At 36.7% G+C, this 22,555-nt stretch overlaps 1 protein-coding gene across 3 annotated transcripts in view; it reads left to right on the top strand.

Moving 5' to 3' along the window:
- Positions 1 to 21,208, top strand: part of LOC113391856 (WD repeat-containing protein 7) — a 130,116-nt gene extending 108,908 nt beyond the window's left edge. For all 3 annotated transcript variants that reach the window (XM_026627963.2, XM_064219457.1, XM_064219456.1), the window contains 13 exons: positions 14,359 to 14,522; positions 15,266 to 15,429; positions 15,561 to 15,707; positions 16,007 to 16,149; positions 16,733 to 16,844; positions 17,113 to 17,239; positions 18,213 to 18,354; positions 18,653 to 18,712; positions 19,095 to 19,407; positions 19,622 to 19,799; positions 19,969 to 20,095; positions 20,475 to 20,645; positions 20,982 to 21,208. In XM_026627963.2, the coding sequence (XP_026483748.2) occupies positions 14,359 to 14,522; positions 15,266 to 15,429; positions 15,561 to 15,707; positions 16,007 to 16,149; positions 16,733 to 16,844; positions 17,113 to 17,239; positions 18,213 to 18,354; positions 18,653 to 18,712; positions 19,095 to 19,407; positions 19,622 to 19,799; positions 19,969 to 20,095; positions 20,475 to 20,645; positions 20,982 to 21,154 (2,021 nt within the window). In that variant the 3' untranslated portion in view covers positions 21,155 to 21,208. The remainder of the gene's footprint in view (positions 1 to 14,358; positions 14,523 to 15,265; positions 15,430 to 15,560; positions 15,708 to 16,006; positions 16,150 to 16,732; positions 16,845 to 17,112; positions 17,240 to 18,212; positions 18,355 to 18,652; positions 18,713 to 19,094; positions 19,408 to 19,621; positions 19,800 to 19,968; positions 20,096 to 20,474; positions 20,646 to 20,981) is intronic.
- The last annotated feature ends 1,347 nt before the right edge of the window (positions 21,209 to 22,555 follow it).

Raw genomic sequence — 22,555 nt, 5'->3', positions numbered from 1 at the left:
AATGTTACTCTGCTCACGGTGTATAATTATAATATAGTATTTATTCAATAAATATATTAAAAAGTAGTATACTGTACTACTACCAAAAACTATTAATATTATACAAGCTCTAAGGAATGTTTCGAGGCTCAGATTAATAACTTATATGTCACAAGCGAGTAATTTAATTGTCTGCTGTTTTTACAGTCAACTTGGATATTGCTATCCGCGTCATACATTGACATTCACTTGTATGAACGAGCTGTGAGTTATGAGCGGCAGCGATTATGATGCAAGGGTGATGGTTTGTTAGTCGCATGGTTCCGGTTCCATTTTTAAATGTTAGTTTTCGTCGATTTTTCACGTGGGATGTATAATTGTATAGTCATTTAATTCAATTAAATAAAATAACTAAATAATATAATTGGGGAAAAGATTAGCTACTGTGTTTTTTAGCGATTGTGCTCAAGTGAATTACCTGGTGGGTACAACCCGCTCATCCAAATCTAAAGAGATACTGGCTAGCTATCCAATACATGTTATAACAAGTTACAAGTGTGTGTGCAAACATGGGTGTACTCTGTATTTCGTCACTCTTATAATCCGCTAGGATGGCAATTTGAAAGGAATGGAAACAGTTCAGGCGCAAGAGCACCAGATTAATGTTTCCGAGGCACCTATAATTAGTAGGGGGCGGGCTTAAATTCTGGGGACTTAAAGCATTGAAGACATTAAGCAAGAAGTGAATCCTTTAAGTTGCTTTAAGCGCTGCGAGGATTACACGATTAAATAATTTAACGTTTATGTGTGTGGCGTTAGAGAAACTTCAAAGTTCAAAATAATTTATTGCACATTTAATGAGTTACTTGTTTGATTATTTATGTATATTGTTAATGGAATTAAATTGCCATTAATAACTGTAAAAAAACGCCTTTGAAAATTTGCAGCCAGCTAGTTAGCTCGTTTATTTAAATATCCACTGGTCTGTTCTGTACATGTTTTTAGTGCTGGATTCCACGTAGCAATAGTAGAAATTTCTACCAGCCCCACATATTTAAACCCACTCATCCCAGCCTGAGCTTAATTTTTTATATGTATTGAGTATTTTTTTTACAACTTTATACTTAAGAACCCATAGCAGATCAAGCGCTCTTTGAAAGAATTTGCTACGGGCGCCGCGCTTGCTTATTCCGTCACTGCATATTTGAATAGGCGTTTTCAAAAGTTGTTAAGTTTGAACATTGAACAAAAATGAAAATTTCCGTTTCTCAATCATGTAATATCTAAACAGGTATTATGATTGATATCGTAATTAATTTTAATTCTTAGTTATTGTTCAACCTGTTTATAAAGTCCTCGTCCGCTTCCGCTTGTGCCGACGACCACCTTTCACAAACATTCCTTACACCACGGCCACCGGACAATATAATTATATAAGTTGATATAATGAAACCTTGACCAGGGACGGGATCACGAGCAATGTTAAAAACAGCCAAAATAAACCTTATTGCACTGCAATAAGCTCTTATAACGGAAACAAAAAAGGTCATAACTAATTAGCCGTAATTATTACGATAAATATATAAATTGAGAAATTTAAACTTACTAAAATAAATCTTATTGCATTGTAATAAAGTCTAATAAATTAACTCAAAATTGATTAGCCGTTTGTTACAATTTTAAGTATTCATTTATATAAATATTAAAAAGTTCAAAAATAAACCATATTGCAAGGCAATAAGATCTAAAAACAATGTCTTAAAAGCAATGAAATGGGCAATTTATATAGAACATTTTTTTTACTTACTATTCTATTTTTGGAGCAATTTGGTTGATTAATATCACACCAATTTTAAAAGAGTTGTGATGTAAATTGAAGCGTAATACCATTGCAATAGATGCTAAAATGTTTTCGTACTCTGTGTAATAAGACTTTTGGCATTATTCTTAAAAGGTTTCAACAGAAATCGAAGCTTATGTAATGTATATTTAAAGGTCGTTATTAAATGCCGTAATTAAATCCGTGACTTATTTTGATTCCTGTGTTTTTATGCGAAAAAGTTGGAGTCGAAAGGATTTTTTTTACCTTTATTAGGTAGGTCATAGACCTTAAAAATGAAAATATTCTGTGGATTGTTTTATATATAGATTAACTTGCTGCATGTCCCGACTTCGTCCGGCTGAAATGAGAATCAACTTTACTTTCCGACATTAACGCCAAATATTCAACAATATCGGTACAGTCGTTCAATACGAGTTCAGTGATAAACACACCTACGAAGGAATTATACATATATAGACTAGCTAAATCCGCGACTTCGCCCGCTTGGAATTCAGTTTGTGACAAAAATGCTTCAAGAACTTGTTGACAACCCTTTATCCCCAGCATTCCCTCCTCAATAGTAAAAAAGTAACCTATGGAGTTAAAGTTTGATACGTACCAAATTTCGTCAAACAGACAGAGTTACTATCGCATTTGTAATAGTACATACTTATATATGTATATATATATTTGTTATTATTCATAACTTTAGTAACATTGTCTTATTCTGTAATATTCAGCCAATCGTAAACCGTTGCAAAAAAAAAAAAAAAGAAAATAAATATTCATATATATTACTCGTATTAAACTATTTTTGATATAGGCCACCTGATGGTAAGTGGTTATCATAGCCCGTGGACATTGGTGCTGTAAGAAATAATAATCATCCCTCGTATTAGCAGCGCGCCACCAACCTTGGGAACTAGACATGTCATGTCCATTGTGCCTATAGTTGCACGGTCTCGCTCACCCTTCAAACCGGAACACAAAAATTTGTATTGTTGTTTGACGGCGAAATAACATTATGAAACAACTATATAAATATGGTTATAAAACCTATTTAATAAACACTACTAAGACCATATAATTGACCTCAGATTTATGTATCTCATGCGATTTGCTAATAGCTCGGCTTTATACAACAGTACACTACGAACAGTTCTTGATGAACATGGCATTATGTGTAATAAAACACTATTCCAAATAACGACTTATATCAACATTCGTTTTACTTTCAAACTTACGATAACAGCTTCGTCCACGTTCAAAACCCTATTTTTATGCAAATCCATAATGAATATCATAGATTAATCAAGCTCTCGACCAATGATATCGCGTCAATTTGCTGTCAAACGTTGTTTATTTGGCTTATGTCCTCTTGTGGCTGGATTATACTATAGTTGATACTTTTCTAGATCACCGTTCGTAGTGATGCATCTCTTAAGCAATGCTCACGTGTAATATATCTTATCGAAGAACTATAGTTCATGCGAGAACTAAGTTTGCGTAACTTGATATTTTATTCCACGAACATATTGTTCCTGAGGCGTACAACTTTAAGATTATCACTGCAATGCTAAAACTATAAGTAATTTATTTTAAAATATGCACTTGACTTTCGTTTCGTAATGTAGATATTAGCCTTCTCCGACAGGAGGGTTTTGCCCAGCCTTGGGATTGGGACATTTATTGGCTGTGTATTCCCACCTGAGTAGACATGAGTGGATGACTCATCAAATATTTTACCGCCAAACAGCTATACTTAGTATTGTTGCGTGTCAGTTTGGAAGATGAGTGAGCCAGTGTAACGACACGCACAGATGTATAACATCTTAGTTTTCAAGCTCGGTGGCGTATTAGCGATGAAAGGGGTCGTTAATATTTACAGCGCCAATATTTGCAGGCGGTGGTACCACTAGCAATCAGGTGGCCCGTTAACAAAAAGTTTAATGCAATACTTTCGATTTGAAAGTGCTTTTATAAACCTACTTAAATATTTTTTTTATCATCTTGAAAATTGATAACAATTGCAATATCCTACAAAAAAATCGATACTGGTCCGTAAGTCGTTAAATAAAGTAAATTGCATATCAAACAAAAATACATACTGATTTCGAACTGACGTTTTTAAAACTGTTTCGTTTATACCCTTATAAGGAGTCTATGTAAGCTTTTACGTACGTCAATTTGCTAGATACCATCTTAAAAGACCATTACGTGTGAGAAACGCTACCTTTGCAACATTATTGTGAAATTTTTTTTTTTTTACAATTCTTGATATCTTACTCGATTACAAAGGTAACAAAAGATAATAATTCGTTTAAAGTTCTTGTATTTTTCTTGGATTAAATGATTTTGAAATACGACTTCGTTGGGAATTAAACATGGCGGATTAAAGAAGGCGTTTGTCAGCAATCTAAAAAAAAAAAAAATTGCGACTAAATTAAATTAAAAAAAAACAATAAGTGATTCTGAAATGATTTATAATTTAAAATTTTGATTTGTATTCAAATTTCCTTATACAATTTTATTTTTCATCTAAAAATCATCACGATTCACGTAATGATGTATCTTTACAGATCAATTCTTATGTTAAAAATCGAAAAGGCGCGAATTCTATCGTCGTAGATATTTAAAGTGGTGTCTGGTACGATCCATTTTCAAAAAAAATTAAATTAAAACTTAATTTTATCAGTCGAATCAAATGGAACACTTTCAAATATTTCAACAGATTAAAAATCTAGTACACAGATTATGATATAAAAGATGTGACGTGCGATAAGGTTCAATTCTGACGTTCAATAAGACTGACAAGAGAACAAAAGAAAATTTTAATAGATTGAATATATTTAACGTTTGATACCTTTGAGAATACCCATTGATGGGAAAATATTTTTTTAAAGGTAAGGTAAACCTCAATAGTGTTAATGTATGTGGCAGTATAGCATCTAATTCGTGCAATTTTCTCACGATGTAAAAAAAAACATTGATAGTCAAATCGAAATTGAGCTTCAAACTTTCGTTTAAGTACCACGTGTTCTATCTGCCAAGTAGGTCCTACGGAGACTCCTTTTCTCAAATGACGCAACATATGATTTAATTATTATAAAATATGTTAAAATATAAAACTGGTTGGCATTTCTTATGGTGCCAATGTCTATGAGTGGTGGTGACCACTTGGCGTCAGGTGGTCTATTTGTCAGTATAGCTGGAAGATAAAAAATTATCTCTTGAATTTTCCAAAAGAGATTATGAGCCAAATATTTATTAGTAACTAAAACACAAAATACTATTCAATAGTTTACACTCTTAAAACTAGAATATATTTAAAAAATCCTAAAAAAACATCGCTGATATTGAACAAAATATTTATTAAAAATATTTAAAAGTATTTAAGTGTGTCCATGATCAATATTATTTTTGTTTTGTCGTAAGTTTAACACAATCTATTTTATGACTTAACGAATTGTGAACATTAGTTGGATTTATAGTGTATATATGTTATCTGTAACATTTAACTTGGCGTATTAAAAAATTTTAAGGTCACAACAAAAAACCATTGATGAATAAGACATATTACTCAATACAAGATTATATTAAAGATAAAAATGCGTAGACTTAGTATTTATGGACTTCTAGGCAGGATGTATAACAATATATTATTGTTTACTGACATCTGTTATTAAAATGTTGGAAATAGTAACTACTGAATTTCTTGTCGGTTCTTTTCGGTAGAATCTACTTTCCGAACCGGTGGTAGTTTCTAATTAAATTAAACGGTATAACATGACGGTTCAAGAGTGCCTTTATGAGTTTACTTGAATAAATAATATTTAGCTTGATTTGATTTATCAACGATAAATAATAAAAAAAATATGTCCTTAAACAGTTCCGTATGGAACGACCTGACTCATACAGACATTAAGACAGCAGTCATTAATATAACTGGTGCACTTATTATAACTTGTCTGTGGCAATTCACTTGTACAAGGTTATGGAACTCTTTACTGTAAAATGCCCCGGCCCCACCTGTGTTACTGTATCTTTATACGACTCGTTTGGTCTCGAGATGTTGGGTTGAAACCCCAGGTCGGGCCAATATAAAATTTATTGGGTTTTACTATCGAAATATTTTCAGTAACAGGTTTGGGTCTAGATGTTGGAAGTGTGCACACTCCCGTGCCTCGGAAAGCACGTAAAGACATTGGTCCTGTCTGAACTCTTCCGGTCCTGTCGGATTTGACGACTCTTCGGATTATGAGGAATTGAGAGTGCAACTGCGTTAGCGCATACTTGTGTACTATAATATGTCCTGCGCAGTTGCCTGGGGAGCCCCCTTGAGATTTGCCGCCGAAATGCCAACGATTGGCCAAAATCGTTCAGGACAACACAATTATCATAGTTGTCACCGAAGTTCCAAATGTCTGAACTGATTTTGATGATGTTGTGTATTTTCGAGTGTTTGGTTTATTGGACTTAGTCGTTGTTGCGATCGAATTTCAGGACTAAAGAAACAAAAAAAAAATATATTATTTCAGCCACATGGGAATCTATCATTTATATATAAAATTCAATATAATTGAACTTTTCGTTAGATTCAATAATGTTTGTGCATTCATGACGAATTAGGTTAATATGAAGATTATTTATTATTTTAGAACCTTCGTATAAAGTATCTACAGCCTAACTATACTTAACGATTGAGATTATTTTGTAACATATAAACTACTAATATGATAAATGCAAAAACAACTTTCGTCTGCCTGTTACACTTTGACAACTGCCACTGAACAGATTTTGATGAAATTTAGTATTAATGACTTAGGCCTCCTTTTTTCATTTACCTCTCGAGGGGTACAAGGAGGGGGGGTGGGGGAATGATTAAGTGTTTGTGTGCGTTAATTTTTTATAAATATCGCATGGTTGAAGTCGCGGTTATATATGTTTGTATATAATGTATCGACTTGACCTATAAATGTAATGACGTCACTAAAAGATCACTTGTTCTGCCATTTCGGTCATTACCTTTGTTATGATTGTTTTTCTTATTAAAGCAATATCTTCAACGTCGATAAATAAACGTTTTTATGTGGTCTCATTGTAGCAGGAATACAATTTATTGAGCTTCGTTTCATTGTCAGAGTAAAAGCGTGTGCACAGTTTCAGATCGATGTTGAGTTTAAATTGATTAAGAATATAGTTCGAGATTTGCCCCAAACATACAGACAGGCGAAGTTACATTTTAATTATTCAATGTAGAAGCATTACACTTATATAGTCAAAGCAAAAACTACCTAACATTAAACAAAACGGCGAATTTATTGTCTATAAAGATTTTCCTTTGTATAAAGAGTTCTTTTTTAAATATATTCGTTTATTTTTTAAGATGACAGCTAGGAATTATAATTTATTCTCACTTCACAAAAGAGAGACCAATGAAGGTTCTCTATCGTGCTTTCTCTGTCTTTACGGTCAAATGTCATTTTCGTGTAATATGCTCATTGACATAGCTGTTACATAGCCCGCTTTGTCAAATTAAATATTGTATAATAAAAATAATGTATTATTGTGATTACGTATTAAACATCCAAACATACAGACATATTTATCTTTTGTATTACTGACAATCAAATTATTAACAACTTTTTTTTTAAACTTGTTCTTGCAGCACTTTTCATGTAAAACTGCTTAAACTATATAGCTCTCTTTCTACTCTATACGTCATATCTTCCTTCTCCCTCATGTAATAATGCTGTCTAAGCGTGAGGCTTCCTTAAAATTTTACTTTCATTTATCGTCCTCATATCAAATCGTCGTGTAAGAAGTTTCAATTGAATAAAACCTCCTTTGTCTGTGTTTTATGTCCTAAGGTTGGTAGCATTGATTCATTTTAGATGAAAATATCTGTTGCAACAGCGCCATTTTGATAAATGATTAGCTGAGACAATATATTATTAACTTAATAACCATTTAATTTAATTATATACGGTTTGTAGAACTTAGCTTGAAAACTTATTATAAGGTCCGGGTATGATAGACGGGCGTTACAATATTGCCCTGGCGTCCGCCATCTTAGGTCTCCGGTGACGTCTAATTATCGTAAGAATAGGTTGTCAAAGTCCATTGTCCTGATTAATGTAGGGTAGAGGATGACATACATTATTTCCTAGTGGAATATGCCCGAAACGCTGCCACGGGATAGGAGTTTACGTGACGTTTCGATGTAAATTTAAAGGATGTCGGCGTTTTTCAAAGCGCACTGTCTATACCCGACTCAGATATGGCAAAAATGATTTACTAGTTTAAGTTGAAGTAAGTTGTGATTATAAGTGGAAATGTTAATAAGGGAACGACGGGACTGACATTTAGCTATGTCACTAAAAAGTCCCAAAAAAATAGATAAAAAAAAAGTCTAGTGCCAATTCGTTTCCATACCTTAAATTTATATTATGAAAAAGTGAGATTGTTTATCTGTTTGTTTGTTACGTTTTCACGTCTTAACTACACAACCGATCATCTAGGTTACAAAACAGAGAGCTGTTTAATAATGTTGCAAAATGGAAAAAAAATCATATCCCGCTGAGTTCCTTACGCCGGTTCTTCTCAGGTCCGAGGTGTTAAATTCCGAACCGGTGGTAGATTTTTGACTATCAATAAGCAAGTGTAAACACTTCTATATTGAATAAAGATTTTTGACTTTTGACTTGACTTTGCATGATAGATATCTCTGTCTGTCTGAGAGTGGGCACTAAGGTGTGCGCATATGTCTGCATTTAGACAGTGCCCTATATCCCATGTTTATTTGGTGGGACTAGGCGTTATTTAACATTTATCTTCCTTATATAAATTAATAAATGTTTATTACCAATATTTCTAAGGTAATAGATTGTTTCGTAAATTTCCCCCATAATTAAACGTTAAGGTCCTACCAGGAATGTGCTCGATAATGGCTGAGTGTATCAAAATTGAACCTGTGTACGAGTATTTTAATAAATTAGTTGCGTAAGCTCGTAAGTGTATCGTTTGAGTGGTTATTTTCAATCTTTACGTTAAACTTCCGTCTGCACAACACGCCCGCGCCGTGCGCCAGCAACAGATGGCAATGCCGGCCACTATAATGGTCATACCTTTTACCGATAACCTGATCTCAAGGTTCGGGACCACGCCCGTGCATTCTCTCAACTGCATAGAAAGCTCCGGCCGCCCTCTTACCGACCTATTTACGTATTCATTAATATTCTATTGTATTATTAACAAATAATCGATACTCATATTATAAATGCGAAAGCAACTCTGTTTGTCTGTCTGTTAATCTTTCACGGCCAAACCAATCTCGGAAAAGCAAGCTCGAACTCCAAGGAAATAAATAGGCTAATTTTTTCACGCATAACATCAGACGATAAACCCCTTAAATGCGAGCGAAGTGGCGAGCGACAACTAGTGAAATAAAGTATCTTTCTATATATGTAATTTTTCTGTACGTTTGTTTGTCACTGGACTCTTGAAGTCTGGACTGATTTTTATGATGATATATCCTCCCGACGAAAATATTTTTAAGAGTATTTCCTCACTAATGATACAAGATTTGACTGTCATAGGCGAGGACATAACGCATGGTGTCCGGGGTTTTTGCACCCCTGTACCTTGGATTAAGGCGTACTTTTCTATGATTATCATCCATAGACGCGCTGTAAGAAATATTAACCATTCCTTACATCGCCAATGCGCCACCAACCTTGGGAGCTAAGATGTTAGATCCCTCAAGCTTGTAGTTACACTGGCTCACTCACCCTTCAAACCGGAACATGAAAATTCTGAGCATTGCTTAGAATATCTTATTAGTAGTGGTTTTATTTTATATCATGATTCATATAAGTTCTACTTGTATATATATATATATATACATGTAACATAGTATGTAAACAATTCTAGAAAGTTGATTTTAACCTGCCTCTAATATCTCGCTCTAATTTGCAAGCAAATATGTATAATTCGCATGTCAATGGGCTGGTTTGATCTCAAATGAACCACCGAACTATAAACTGATTCTTTTTTAAAGTTTAAAATAGATAGATAACTTGGCAGATGGTAGGCAAACACAAATGCCCATATTCTTTAAATCTTTAATATGCCATCGAGTTTGGGAGCTAAGATATTATGTCACTATGACTCCTTACACTAGTCTACTCGCCCTTGAAACTAGAACACAACACTAGTAAGTACTACTTTGTTTTGGCGCTTGCAGAAAACCCTACAACCACGAGATATTTTTGAATGTTTTTATTTGCGGGGTTACGTCACTAAATAGGATATTCAAAGAGCCGAGATGGCCAAGTGGTTACGCGTGTATCTTAACCGATGATTGCGGATTCAAACCCGGGCAAGCACCACTGAATTTTCATGTGCTTAATTTGTGTTTATTATTCATCTCGTGCTCGGCGGTGAAGGAAAACATCGTGAGGAAACCTGCATGTGTCTAATTTAAACGAGATTCTGCAACATGAGTATCCATCAACCCGCATTGGAACAGCGTGGTGGAATATGCTCCAAACCTTCTCCTCCAGGCCTTAGACCAGCAGTGGGAAATTTAGAGGCTGTTAATGTTTTAACCTGTCACTATATAAATCATATTTTTTTACTTAAACACTAACTTTATGTAACCAAATATTGACTATCTAAATATTTGTTCACACAGAACTGTTAAACTGATACCAATAAAATGATATCAAAGCTACAACCACAATATCAAATAACATATTCTAGTAAATGTTGACCAATGATCGGATACATAACGGGACCAGATATGCCAATCAATGATTTGACCTTTAGGGTATCGGTGCAGTAGCTAGCTTATCCAGCTGTAGATACCGAGACTCTAGGGTTAAATACCAGTTCGGAGCAGTAAAAAGTAATTGGGATTATGTCTATATTGTCGGTATTTGGAATTTAATCACGTGAAACCGTTTTTGCTGTATGCTAACGATCACGAATATCTGTGAATATAAAAATGATGGATTTCCTTTACAATAGGTCATCCCCTAAAATGTCAATAGGGGTAAGGAAATTTTGACACAACGTTTCGAAAACTCTGATACAACTGACTATTGACAGACGCCTAAACACCGATATTTCGAGTCTCAGAAATGATGATTATATATAAAAAAAATCGGCTTAGAGTAATCACTAACGTTATGTAAGAAACTTGAGTTCTTTATTGCTTCTACATCCACAGATAGAGACTCTCCGTAGTGTGTCTCTGTTAGTTGGTTTAAAAGCCATCTGAGTTTTTATCGAAAACTGTAATTCAAACTTGTGTTCAAACTTGGCTAATGTTACAAAACTGTAACGTTTAAACATCGTAAGAAAACTTCCATGTGTCTTATTTCAATGAAATTCTACCACACGTGTATCCACCGTCCCTTATTGGAGTAACATGGCGGCATTAGCTTCTAAGCTCCTTCTCCTCGGACGGAGAGAAGCACATTGACGGGCTTTTAGTTTTTGGTAACCATAAAATTATTTATTGTCGAGTTAAATAAATCCAAAACACAATATCGTGCCTACAACAAAGGGTAAATTAAATTAATAAATTAAAATAACTGCCTATTATATTGGTAATTTGATTCCTATAAGTAATAAGGAAATAGTTTTTTTTTTTTACGTAACGAAATAAGTTTATACCAACCAATACACCTTGACGTTCAGCCGGAAGTAACATGGGCAATTTAATTCGCTTGCCGAATTAAATTGATATTTAGAGAAAAAACTAAATACTTCTTGTTAATTTGTTACTTTTTAAACGACAATTGTTTGAATAAATTATTTTATGTGTGTTTATAATTTGTCGAAGTCCGCCATTTCGTGTCGATTACGATTTACCTAAAATGGCGGCACAAAAAATGTAGGCATTTTAAATTTGAATGAAATTATCAACTCGACTGAGTCATCATATAAAGTTGAATTTAAATTTCAAATGAATAATGAATGCGATATATTTCCTTGAATGATTTCTCAGAAATATATTTATACTTGAAAAATGCTCGTGTGATAAGTTTTTATTCGAAAAGTTATCAATAGTAATTTGGAAATTTATAGTGTTTGCACTGCCTGCATGTGAACTCTCATCGGTCGTGTCGAAGTTCCATCAGATTACGAGAGTCAGGTTTCTTTGCTTAAAATTCACTTGTTCTTCACAGCTACCTTGGTCCTGTGAAACCTTACATATCATATCATCATCCTCCTGCACAGTGTTGAGTGTCTTCTTGCATACTTCTCTGTCTAACGTCATCTCACAAGTAGCCATATTGTGTTTCACACAATCCATTGTTCCTTTCGTCCCCTATCTCTATATCCATCCACATCCATGCTCAAGACCTTCCTCACAACAAGGTCCTCATTCCTCAAGCTTTAGCCTAACATTTAGACATTTACAAAGTGATATCTTGTAATAAGCCACCGTTTCTTCCTAACTGTAAATGATGTATAGAAAAATAAAAGGGAACATGTTTCATACTTAAAGCTAAACTTGCAATTAAAACGCTCGATATTTGTGATCACATGAATCACATGTGAAAGTAACTGTCTGTATGTTGCTCTTTAACGACCAAACGAATTTGATGAAATTTGGCTTGAAACAAGCTTGAACTCCCATAAAGGACATAGGGTACTTTTTAATGACTAACGCCTGACAACCAACACCGAAACCGCGAGCGAATCTCTGTATAAAGTTATTTTATCAGATATTCAAAAAATCTAAATCAAAATATACTTTATTCAAGTAGGCTTCTACAAGCACTTTTGAATCGTCATTTAACAAACTATTTAAAGTAAAGCTACCACCGGTTCGGAATGTAGATTCTACCGAGAAGAACCGGCAAGAAACCCAGTAGTTACTCTTTTTCAACATCTAAAAATACAGTCATGTTAGTTAAATACAATTATATATGTATGTTACGTCTCCTGCCTGGAAGTCAACAAGCATTAACTCCATGCTTTTTTATCATCAATATAATCTTGTATAGAATAATATGCCTTCTTTACCGATGTATTTTTTACAATTGACTTGAATCTATGAAACGGCAAAGTTAAAAATGTCTGCGGAATTTTATTATAGAAGCGGATACCTTGCCCCAAGAATGATTTATTGACTTTGGGGAGTCGGAAACTTGGCGTTACAATGATTATCACTGATTTTATCAAAGTGATCAATGCTACTGTGAATATACATAATATTATTGTAAATATATTGTGACGCAACAGTTTCCTACTTTGTTAAAAACATACCGATGCCGATGAAAATGTATACGTAAAGTTTTTGCTTTGTAGCAATCGGAATTCGCTTGTTCGTTTATCTAAAGCATTTATCTACAGCGAAGAAATAATCAATGTTACCATTTATAGGGGTCAGACGAATGCGTGCCGTTTCCGAGGTGAACGGCGTTCTGTGCGGTTATAGTTTGACCGCCTTGTCTATAGTTATTTTTTCATTAATAACTACATAAACAATGATAACTATGTCACCACTCGTGCCAAGGTGGTCAAGTGGTAGGAATACATGGATCTTAACCGTTGGTTGCGGGTTAACACCCAGACAAGCACCTTTAATCTTAATCTTCATTTGTTCATTGACGACAAATTTAAAACACCCTAGACGATGCAGGAAAACTCACGAAATCTGACACATGTGAATCGACTAACCTGTATTGGAGCAGTATGGTGGTATAATCTCCGAATCTTTTCCTCAAAAGAAGAGTAGATGTTAGCTCAGCAGTGGACCATTTTAGAGTGTTAGTTTTAAAGACTTTTACTGCTCTTTACTAGAAACATTAGCACGTACAAAATCGATATCAGTAGAATTTAAGAGAAGCGCCAAAACGGTACTTTTGGGAAACGAGGATTACAGTTGAGTTAGTAAACCTCTTTTCCCAAAACTACTATTAAGCATTTTAGCGTTTCTTCCTCTCACTGATGACAGATACGCGGACGTATTGAATGCGAACAGACAAAAATCATTTATATTTTAATATTATAAAAAACTCTAATACATTTTTACCGCTGAACCACTAATCTTTGGTATGAATTAGATGAAATTTCGTATCAAGCAAGCTGAAACCCTAAGGAAAGATTTAGGATACTTTTTATACCTCAAACCTACGAAAACTAACACGAGCAAAGATGCAGGTTATGATTAGTTTTTATATGTAATGAGGATACTTTCTATAAATAGTTACATTATAGAATCCTGAGTATTATTATTATATGATTATTTGTTTCACACAAATTAAAGGCGATAGCTGAGACGAACATATATTGCCTACTCACATATGTAACCAGATACTCACATATGTGCAGATGCGCTTCCAATTAAAGATTTGGCAATTTCTCCAGAAAGTTAATAACAATCACACATGGAAAAAAAATTTATTTACATTTTTTGAAGATAATTTTATTCTACTGGAAACGCAGCTTTAGGATTATGAGAAGTTTAGATGTATCTGATGAGTTATTGCGAAAGTAATTATTGTAAGTCTTTTTAAATTGTTTCTGTTTTATTGCAGATGGCACGCCAACGAAGCGTCAGCGTCCCCGCGACATGTCGCTTGCGGAACCACCGCACACGATGGAGATCGCGCAGATTCTCATTTCGTTGCTACACGCTTGGGGCCTGGACCCGGATCTGGATAGAGTCTGCGAGTCCAAACTTGGGTTGCTTCGACCAATGGTATGATATTTAATTGAATCGTTAGATGTTCAACTGCCCAACAGCGATGATCAGATTTGTTTCCCAAAGTTCCATAGTGGCGCTTTGACGGTGTAAGAAATGATTCATATATCTGACATCGTCAATGTCTATGTTGATATAATCGCGGTGGTGATAACCTACCATCAATCTATTAGCCAGTCTGCTGACTGACTTGAAATAAAAAAATAAAACGCGTATGTATTTGAGTTAAGTCGATCGGGTAGAAAGTTCATGAATCTTATCGATCAAATCCTAAATTCGGTTTCTAATGACTATTCTAAATTTGTCTGGTTACAATATCTCGTAGGGTTGATGCAAAATCTCGTGAGTGAGTTAACTTGCATATGTCAAAGTCGATTTTTGCGTCACATGAATCACAAAAAATATCTGTATATAAGCCAGTCTGTTGTTTGCATACATAGGAGTTTATGCCATGTCTTGATTGTCACTGCCATTATTTATTTTATTACCATTGGGTTGTCTGGAAGAGATGGCTAATTAGCCATAAGTCCGCCCATTGTACAACACATCATATATTTGTTTATATTTATGTTTTTATTTTTAGTATAATTTCTATTATTGTTTTATTTTATTTTGTTGTGTTTAGTCCTAATATTTCTGTATTTTTGTTTGTGATGCATAATAAAGTAATATTAACTAACAATAACGCCATCTTTGTTTAACAAAACAACAAATTATCATCATCTTCCCTGTCATTTTAGGTGCCCGTATGCTTCGGAGTCGTGTCTCGTCACGGTCACATGGCCGTGCAGCTTCCGACCAGACTGGGCGGTTGGGCGGAGGCTTGCGCGTCAGCTCCCGATGATCCATTACTCTTAACGTCTGATCTTCCCGTAGAATTATTACGTCAAGAGAAATTGACCAGGTACTTATAGAATCTATTTCGTTTAATAGTTACTTCTGAACGACTTGACGGCTTCAAATGGTACTCACACAATAGTTAAATTAATCTCATTCATGATGAATGTAAATACAAAAATATTTAATGATCTACAGATTATTCACGTCCAAGTTGCACTGGGAGCTCAGCACGACCCTTACGACCAACCACTTGCTGTCCATCGTGGCGCTCGCCAACACCCTCATGTCGATGAGCAACGCTAGTTTTGTTCCAGAGCAAGAAGTCGCTAGAAGGCTACACAGGTACGACAAAATTAGTCAGTTCTTATCATTGATTTTAGTGAGGCCTTTGATTTAATTGACATATTAACATTCGCTTACTAACAATGATTTGCGTTTATTATTATTTTTATGTTGAAAATTCAGTTTGCAATTAAAATTTTGATCGATAAAAAAGTTATCACAAAAAATATGTATCGGTGTTCTACAAGGTATGATTCTATGTACATTTTTGTTATTGACTGTTCCAGTGTTGTAATGAATTGTATAATTAGTATTATATAATGCAATATTAAAATCTCGTAATTACATAAATTACACAGACCTACAACTCGTACATCATCTTGGGCTGGTGATGAAGAGCGTGAGGAACAGCTGGCGGCGCAGCAGGCGCACATCAAGCAAGGCTGGTCGTTACTGGCAACGCTGCACTGCGTGCTGCTCCCTGATAAAGTTGTTGCCGCTGGTTAGTATCTATACACTTAGAAATAACTTAAGATAAACGTGTTCTCAAAAGAGATCAAATAGTTATTATAGATTTAACAAATTAGATTCAACTAAGTTGTAAACGAAGAATTTCGAGGACTGGAGTCCATCCCAGGTCCGGGCCAAAAAGGAATTTACTGAGTTATTCTAATCAAAAGTTACCAGTAACTGCTGAGTATTTGATAATACATGGTATCTACTTGTTGACTTGCTGGTTTTCATAATTTAAAGCTTTAATAGGATAAAGAACTGAAACTACCCTAACTAACTAAATTATGACCTCCGTGGTCGAGTAGTGTGTACACCGAATTTCATGGGTACTCCGAAGTCCCGGGTTCGATTCCCGGCCGAGTCGATGTAGAAAAAGTTCATTAGTTTTGTATGTTGTCTTGGGTCTGGGTGTATGTGGTACCGTCGTTACTTCTGATTTTCCATAACACGAGTGCTTTAGCTACTTACATTGGGATCAGAGTTATGTATGTGATGTTGTCTAATATTTATTTTATTTATTATTTATAAATTCTGTTAGTTGAGTTTGTAAACTCAATGAAAAATCATGATAGGTGCAAAGAGCTTCAAGCGTCCCCAAGTGGAGATGCTCGCGCGCCGGTGGCAGCACCATTGCCTGGAGGTGCGGGACGCGGCGCAGGCGCTTCTGCTCGCGGAGCTCGGCAGGTTAGTAACTGATAAGTATAAGCACTAGCTCGTCCCGACTTTGTTGGAATAATACAATCTCCATTCTCATCCAGATATCCAGACGTTTACTTGACTGAGTAACAAACATCTGAACATACAAACTTACAAATTTATAATATTATTAGGTTAAAGATTGGCCACGAATTGTGAATACTAAGCTGTACAATAGTTAGTTATATTTTAATAAACTAGTCAGCAAAAAATTCCTAAATTAAAGTAGTTTCCGAATAAACACCGAATTTTCCAGGTTAGGTCCGAAAGGCCGCAAATCGCTGGTCGATAATTGGGCGCAGTTCCTTCCTCTATATACTCACACGGAGAGCATCAATCCCCACGCGGCACAGAAGGAGCCAACTGAGAAGGTCGCTAGAGACGTGAGTCCTAAACACAATTATATTATAGAATATTTAAATTGCCGCGTTCGTCTCGTTGCTGATTACATCTTTTTGTCTGAAAATTCCAAGATCTGAAAATACCGAGTTGGGCGAGTATAGATTGAGTTATTCTATCAAGAATTTCTGCCTAAAGACATAATAACCTTGGTGCCATAGACACCTCAAGGTGACAGCAGTTCATCAGCATTCCCTTGCTCCGGAAAGCAAAAGTGGTCGATCTTTTACCCGAAGTGACGCTGATTGTCGTCCCAGCGATTATGAAAGTACATTTGTGTACTTATTTATAATATCCAATAGGCCATCTGATGGCGCTGTAGGAAATATTAATCATTCCTTACATTGCCAATGCGCCGTTAACCTCGTGAACAAGGATATTATGTTCCTTGTGCCACAACAATACTAAGTACTGAGTAAGATAAACGCATTTGATTCGAGTCGAAATGACTGCCGACGTCTTTCTTTGATTACATGACGTAAGTATGTGTATCCCATTCCATCCATGAGAGGAAAAAAGCCAAATTTACAACGTTTGACAGCGAATTGACGCGATATCATTGGTCGAGAGCTCGATTAATCTATGATATTCACTTTGGATTTCCGTAAAAATGGCGTTTTGAACGCCGACGAAGTGGACGAGTGGAAATAAGTAGTTAAGTGTAATAGTGTTGTATTATAAATAAAGATATGTTAATCATTAAATTTTAGCAGTGCACAATATAGTTGAGTTATAAGCAAATCTAATGAAATACGTGAATCGAAGGTTTGTTTATCTTTTTTCCTACTTCCATTGGAATAGGCTACAGGTGTGTTATGTAATCACATTTTGCTGTTCTCTTTCAAATTCATAATCTAGATGCAACTACGTCCGCTGAAATTTCGGTCTGAGCGTAATTTAAAGTAAATACTTTCTCTAAAGATGAACTTCATAAATGTATCCATCTCTCTCTTTCAGCAAGAAGAGGAGTTCGAGGAAGAAGAGGAGGAGATAGTCCGTAAGCCGTCGTCTCTGGCTGAGTTGAAACGCAAACAGACGACGGCTGTAGTGCTCTTAGGTGTTATTGGAGCTGAATTTGGTCAAGACATTGCCAGTGAAGGTAACTGTATTCTAACCTTTTGAGTACAACAATTATGGGATAGCTTATAAAACTGCTGATTGTGGAATCCTGGATCCAAATTCCAGGTTTAGTTTTTCCGTCAAGAAAATGATGGCTGGTCCAAAGTTTTAAATTCGGCTGTATTACCATTGCCTAACCTTGAAAACACTTCTAGCCGGTGCTCCTGCATCGAAGCTCTCTCCCGTCGTGAATGTAGCATTGGCTAGTTTTGTTACGTCGGTAAGTTTAAGTTTAAATTAAACTCTAAGATTTAATATCAAAACAATTTTTTTTGCAGGCGCAGCTGGGAACAAAAGACGCAAAGACGGCGACAGTAGGAAGAGTTCTATTGTCGAAGGTAAAAAATAATTATATTATAAAACTAATTCATAGTTTCATTCGTCTGTGTAAAAAATTGTCACATAACATTTTGTCTGTGTCTGATTAAATGTGTTAAAAATAAAAAATGGACAACGTATCTACTGTATATACCTATTTTATGGTAGGGCTTTATGCATACCCCCTCTGGGAGGGTTAGGTAGGTACCACCCACTCATCAAATATGCTACCGCCAAGCAGCCCAATGTAGTACTGGTGTGTTCCGGATTGAAGGGTGAGTTAGCCAGTCCAACTACAGGCACAAGAGACATAACGTCCGAATTCCTAAGTCTGGTATTGGGTGACCATTCAACAGCGGGTGGCCCATTTGCCCGTCCGCCTATATCACGAGCGCCCGGCAGGCTTCACGCTGAGCGCGTCCAACAACCTGGGCCGGCTGACGGCGCTGGCGCTGACGCACCTGCTGCTGGCGCCGGGCTGCGCGCGCCTGCCCGCGCACACGCCGCTGCGCCGCGCCGCCGTCGACCTGCTGGGCCGCGGGTTCGCCGTGTGGGAGCCCTACCTCGACGTGAGCCACGTGCTGCTCGGCCTGCTCGAGATGTGCTCCGACGCCGACAAGCTGGTGCCGTCCATGACCTACGGCCTGCCGCTCACCCCGCAGGCCGACTCGTGCCGCACGGCCCGCCACGCGCTCACGCTCATCGCGACCGCGCGGTGAGTGGCCGCACGCACACACACACACACACACACACATACACATACACGCACACGCACACATACTGCCCACCACGTGGACACATACAGTGCAGGTGGACTCGTGCAGCATCGGTTCTAATTATGGACTCCTCGAGATCGATCCCGACCCCGCACATTTCCACGCACCTCGTTAGTCCAGCATAGACTAAGTGCCCCGGTGTCCGCGTCGCAGGCCGGCCGCGTTCATCACGACGATGGCGCGCGAGGTGGCGCGCTGCGCGGGCGCGGCGGCCGGCGCGCCCCCGCCCCCCGCGGCGCTGGCGCTGCACCGCGGCCGCGCCGAGGTGCTGCGCGGCATCGAGCTGCTCATCGAGCGCATGCACGCCGAGGTCGCCGAGCTGCTCGTCGAGGTGAGGCTCTGCGCTGCAGGCGCGGGAGTGTACACCCGTTTCAGGACCCCGGACCCGTGGCCTCGTAGGCTAGAGTTCTTTCGACGACATACGAATAGTCAACTTAGATTTCATTCGTGTATAAAATAAAGATTCTGACGAGGCTAAACTGTGTCTCAATTGTGAACAGGTGATGGATATAATCCTCCACTGCGTGGACCAGTCGCACCTCAAGAGTAAAGGTCTGAACGAAGTGTTCCCGGCGATCTGTCGGTACAACCAAGTGTCCCACTGTCCCGCGACGAGAAGGATCGCAGGTATATACGAATGTGTCATTCAAACTTATTTAAATATTTTAACTCGACCCAAAGCTGTCGATGCAAAAAAGCTTAATTATAAACTTACCTGAGTTACCTTACTCAATTGAAACTTATCTCATATGTGGTACGTGCCTTGTAAATGAAATAATTTTAGGATCTCATTTGTTAAGAAATCTTAATACTGACTAATGATAACTAGTATCAATATTGTCTGTGAATATGATATTTTTAGTATATTATTATGAGAATCAGTACGTCCTACTCCAGTTTCTGGTAAAGATTTTTGATCAACAAAGTCTATAATGTAGAGAACATGAGCCCACAAAATGCAATGTAAATATTCACCTGTCCGTAACGCGGCGCCCGCGCCCCGCAGTGGGCAGCCACACGGGGCAGCTCGCGATCTACGAGCTGCGCGCGGGGCGCTGCCAGTCGCTGGCCGCGCACTCCGGCCCCGTCACGGCCTGCGCCTTCAGCCCCGACGGCCGCTACCTCGTCTCCTACGCCACGGCCGACAACCGCCTGTCCTTCTGGCAGAGTACCGCGGGTGAGTCATACGCCGGGTCATCTTTGGGCCCAACCTATATCACGGCTAGTCGACGGCACTTGAACTTGCATCGATAATCGCCATTCGATTTAATAAGGAATTTGGTGAATAACTGTTACATATTTGTTTTATTCTTGAAAAAAATTGTTATTTGTTTGTTTTTGAATCTATAAAAAAAGTGATCAGATTTACCAAATATGGCGCCCAGTGTTGATTGCTCATTATTTTAAATTAAAGCGATGGCTTGCATTTTTACCAGTCGATCGAATTACATTGTATACAGCAATGTTTATTGTTATTCGATCTGAACGTTTTCATGAATATGCCTTCGTGCAGGTATGTTCGGTCTGGGCGCGGCGCAGACGCGTTGTGTGAAGTGCTACAGCACGGCGCCCATGGCGGACGTGGCGCGGCTCAACCCGGCCAGACTCGCGAGACTCGTGTGGACCAACTCCAGAACCGTCACCTTGATGCTGGCCGACGGCTCGGAGACTAGATTCAATGTATAAATGTTGTTAATTATTTAAAAGTATAACCTAAAGCTGTTTTTAAATTACTTATCCTAATATAACGTAGCAAATATTAACATTAAAAATGTATTAACCTTGTATAATACTAACTTACCTTTCAATGAAAACTTACCTAACATTAGATGACGCCAGGTAACTTTACATTAAGTATGAGTTAGCATTGATACATAAATTAATTAGTGGAGCGCTTTAGGTTTTATACCTCGGAATCCAGGGCCCGGCCAGGGTCGGCTACAGAATCTTTACTAAAAATATATTTTTGTATATGAAATGCATAACTGGATGCGGAACATCTTGTGGGTGCAAGAAACTGCACGGCTGCTTGCTTAGAATGCGCTGGTGATCGCTGTACGACGACGACGACAATAATGAACAATAATGTATATAGGTGACGGTAATTTGTTTTTTTTTTATTTCCTTATTTTTGCAAAAATCTTAGAAATTAACATTAGTTACTATGTAAACATAATTTATTAAATACAAAATTGAAATCTTTCCTATAAACATTTTGTTCCGCCTTCCACCTCTTACTTTCCAGTAAATTGTTGTTAAAAATTGTTGTAATCGAGATCGGTAAATTTTTCTTTTTTAACTTTTTAATTTAAGCTCTTAATGCAAAAAAAACACTCGTTACACAGATTCATTGACTGGCCCTGGATTCCGAGATTTTACAATTTTTATGCCTTACGACACTCTACTAAATATAAAAAAATGGCTGAACTTTAATATCAAAAACTGTGTTTTAATATGATTGAATAGTTCTCAACTGAACGTGTATAATCGCACAAGATTATCGTTGGTAAAAAATAATAATTGATGTGAAATATATTCTCATACGTAATAATTATGATAGTTAATATTTTAATAAAATATATAACACACTATATAAAATTCAATCTGTTCATTATGTCATTGATCGCTTGCTTTTTAACATAACATCACATTCCAAAGTGTGTAATAAATATACACAAAAACATGCATTTTTCGAGGGTCCGTTACAGTCTATAGTCGATTCCAATGGAAGGAGGAGTAAAGGTAAATAAACTTTGACCTTGAAATGAAACAACATGATTGGTCGAGATCTAAAATATAATGTCATGGAGAAAAGTGCGTTTTGATTTTCGAAGTTGCTATCGGAACTATGGAAATTTAAATATATTTATAATAATAAGTAGTTAAGTGGAATAATCATAATAAACTTTATTCATAATAGATAAATTGAACATAGCACTTATTAAAAAAAGCTAGGTTATAAAATTATCTGTATTAAGGAGTAGCAGTCCCATTCCCCTTTTTGTGTATTGATGATGTATAAAACAATAGTGTTGTATTATTAATAAATATGTATTGACCAAGAACTGTTTGTGGTGTATAATATAA

The sequence above is a fragment of the Vanessa tameamea genome, chromosome 28 (assembly GCF_037043105.1).
Source record: "Vanessa tameamea isolate UH-Manoa-2023 chromosome 28, ilVanTame1 primary haplotype, whole genome shotgun sequence".
Taxonomy (NCBI): Eukaryota; Metazoa; Arthropoda; class Insecta; order Lepidoptera; family Nymphalidae; genus Vanessa; species Vanessa tameamea.
This window is presented reverse-complemented; position numbering and strand designations above follow the sequence as displayed.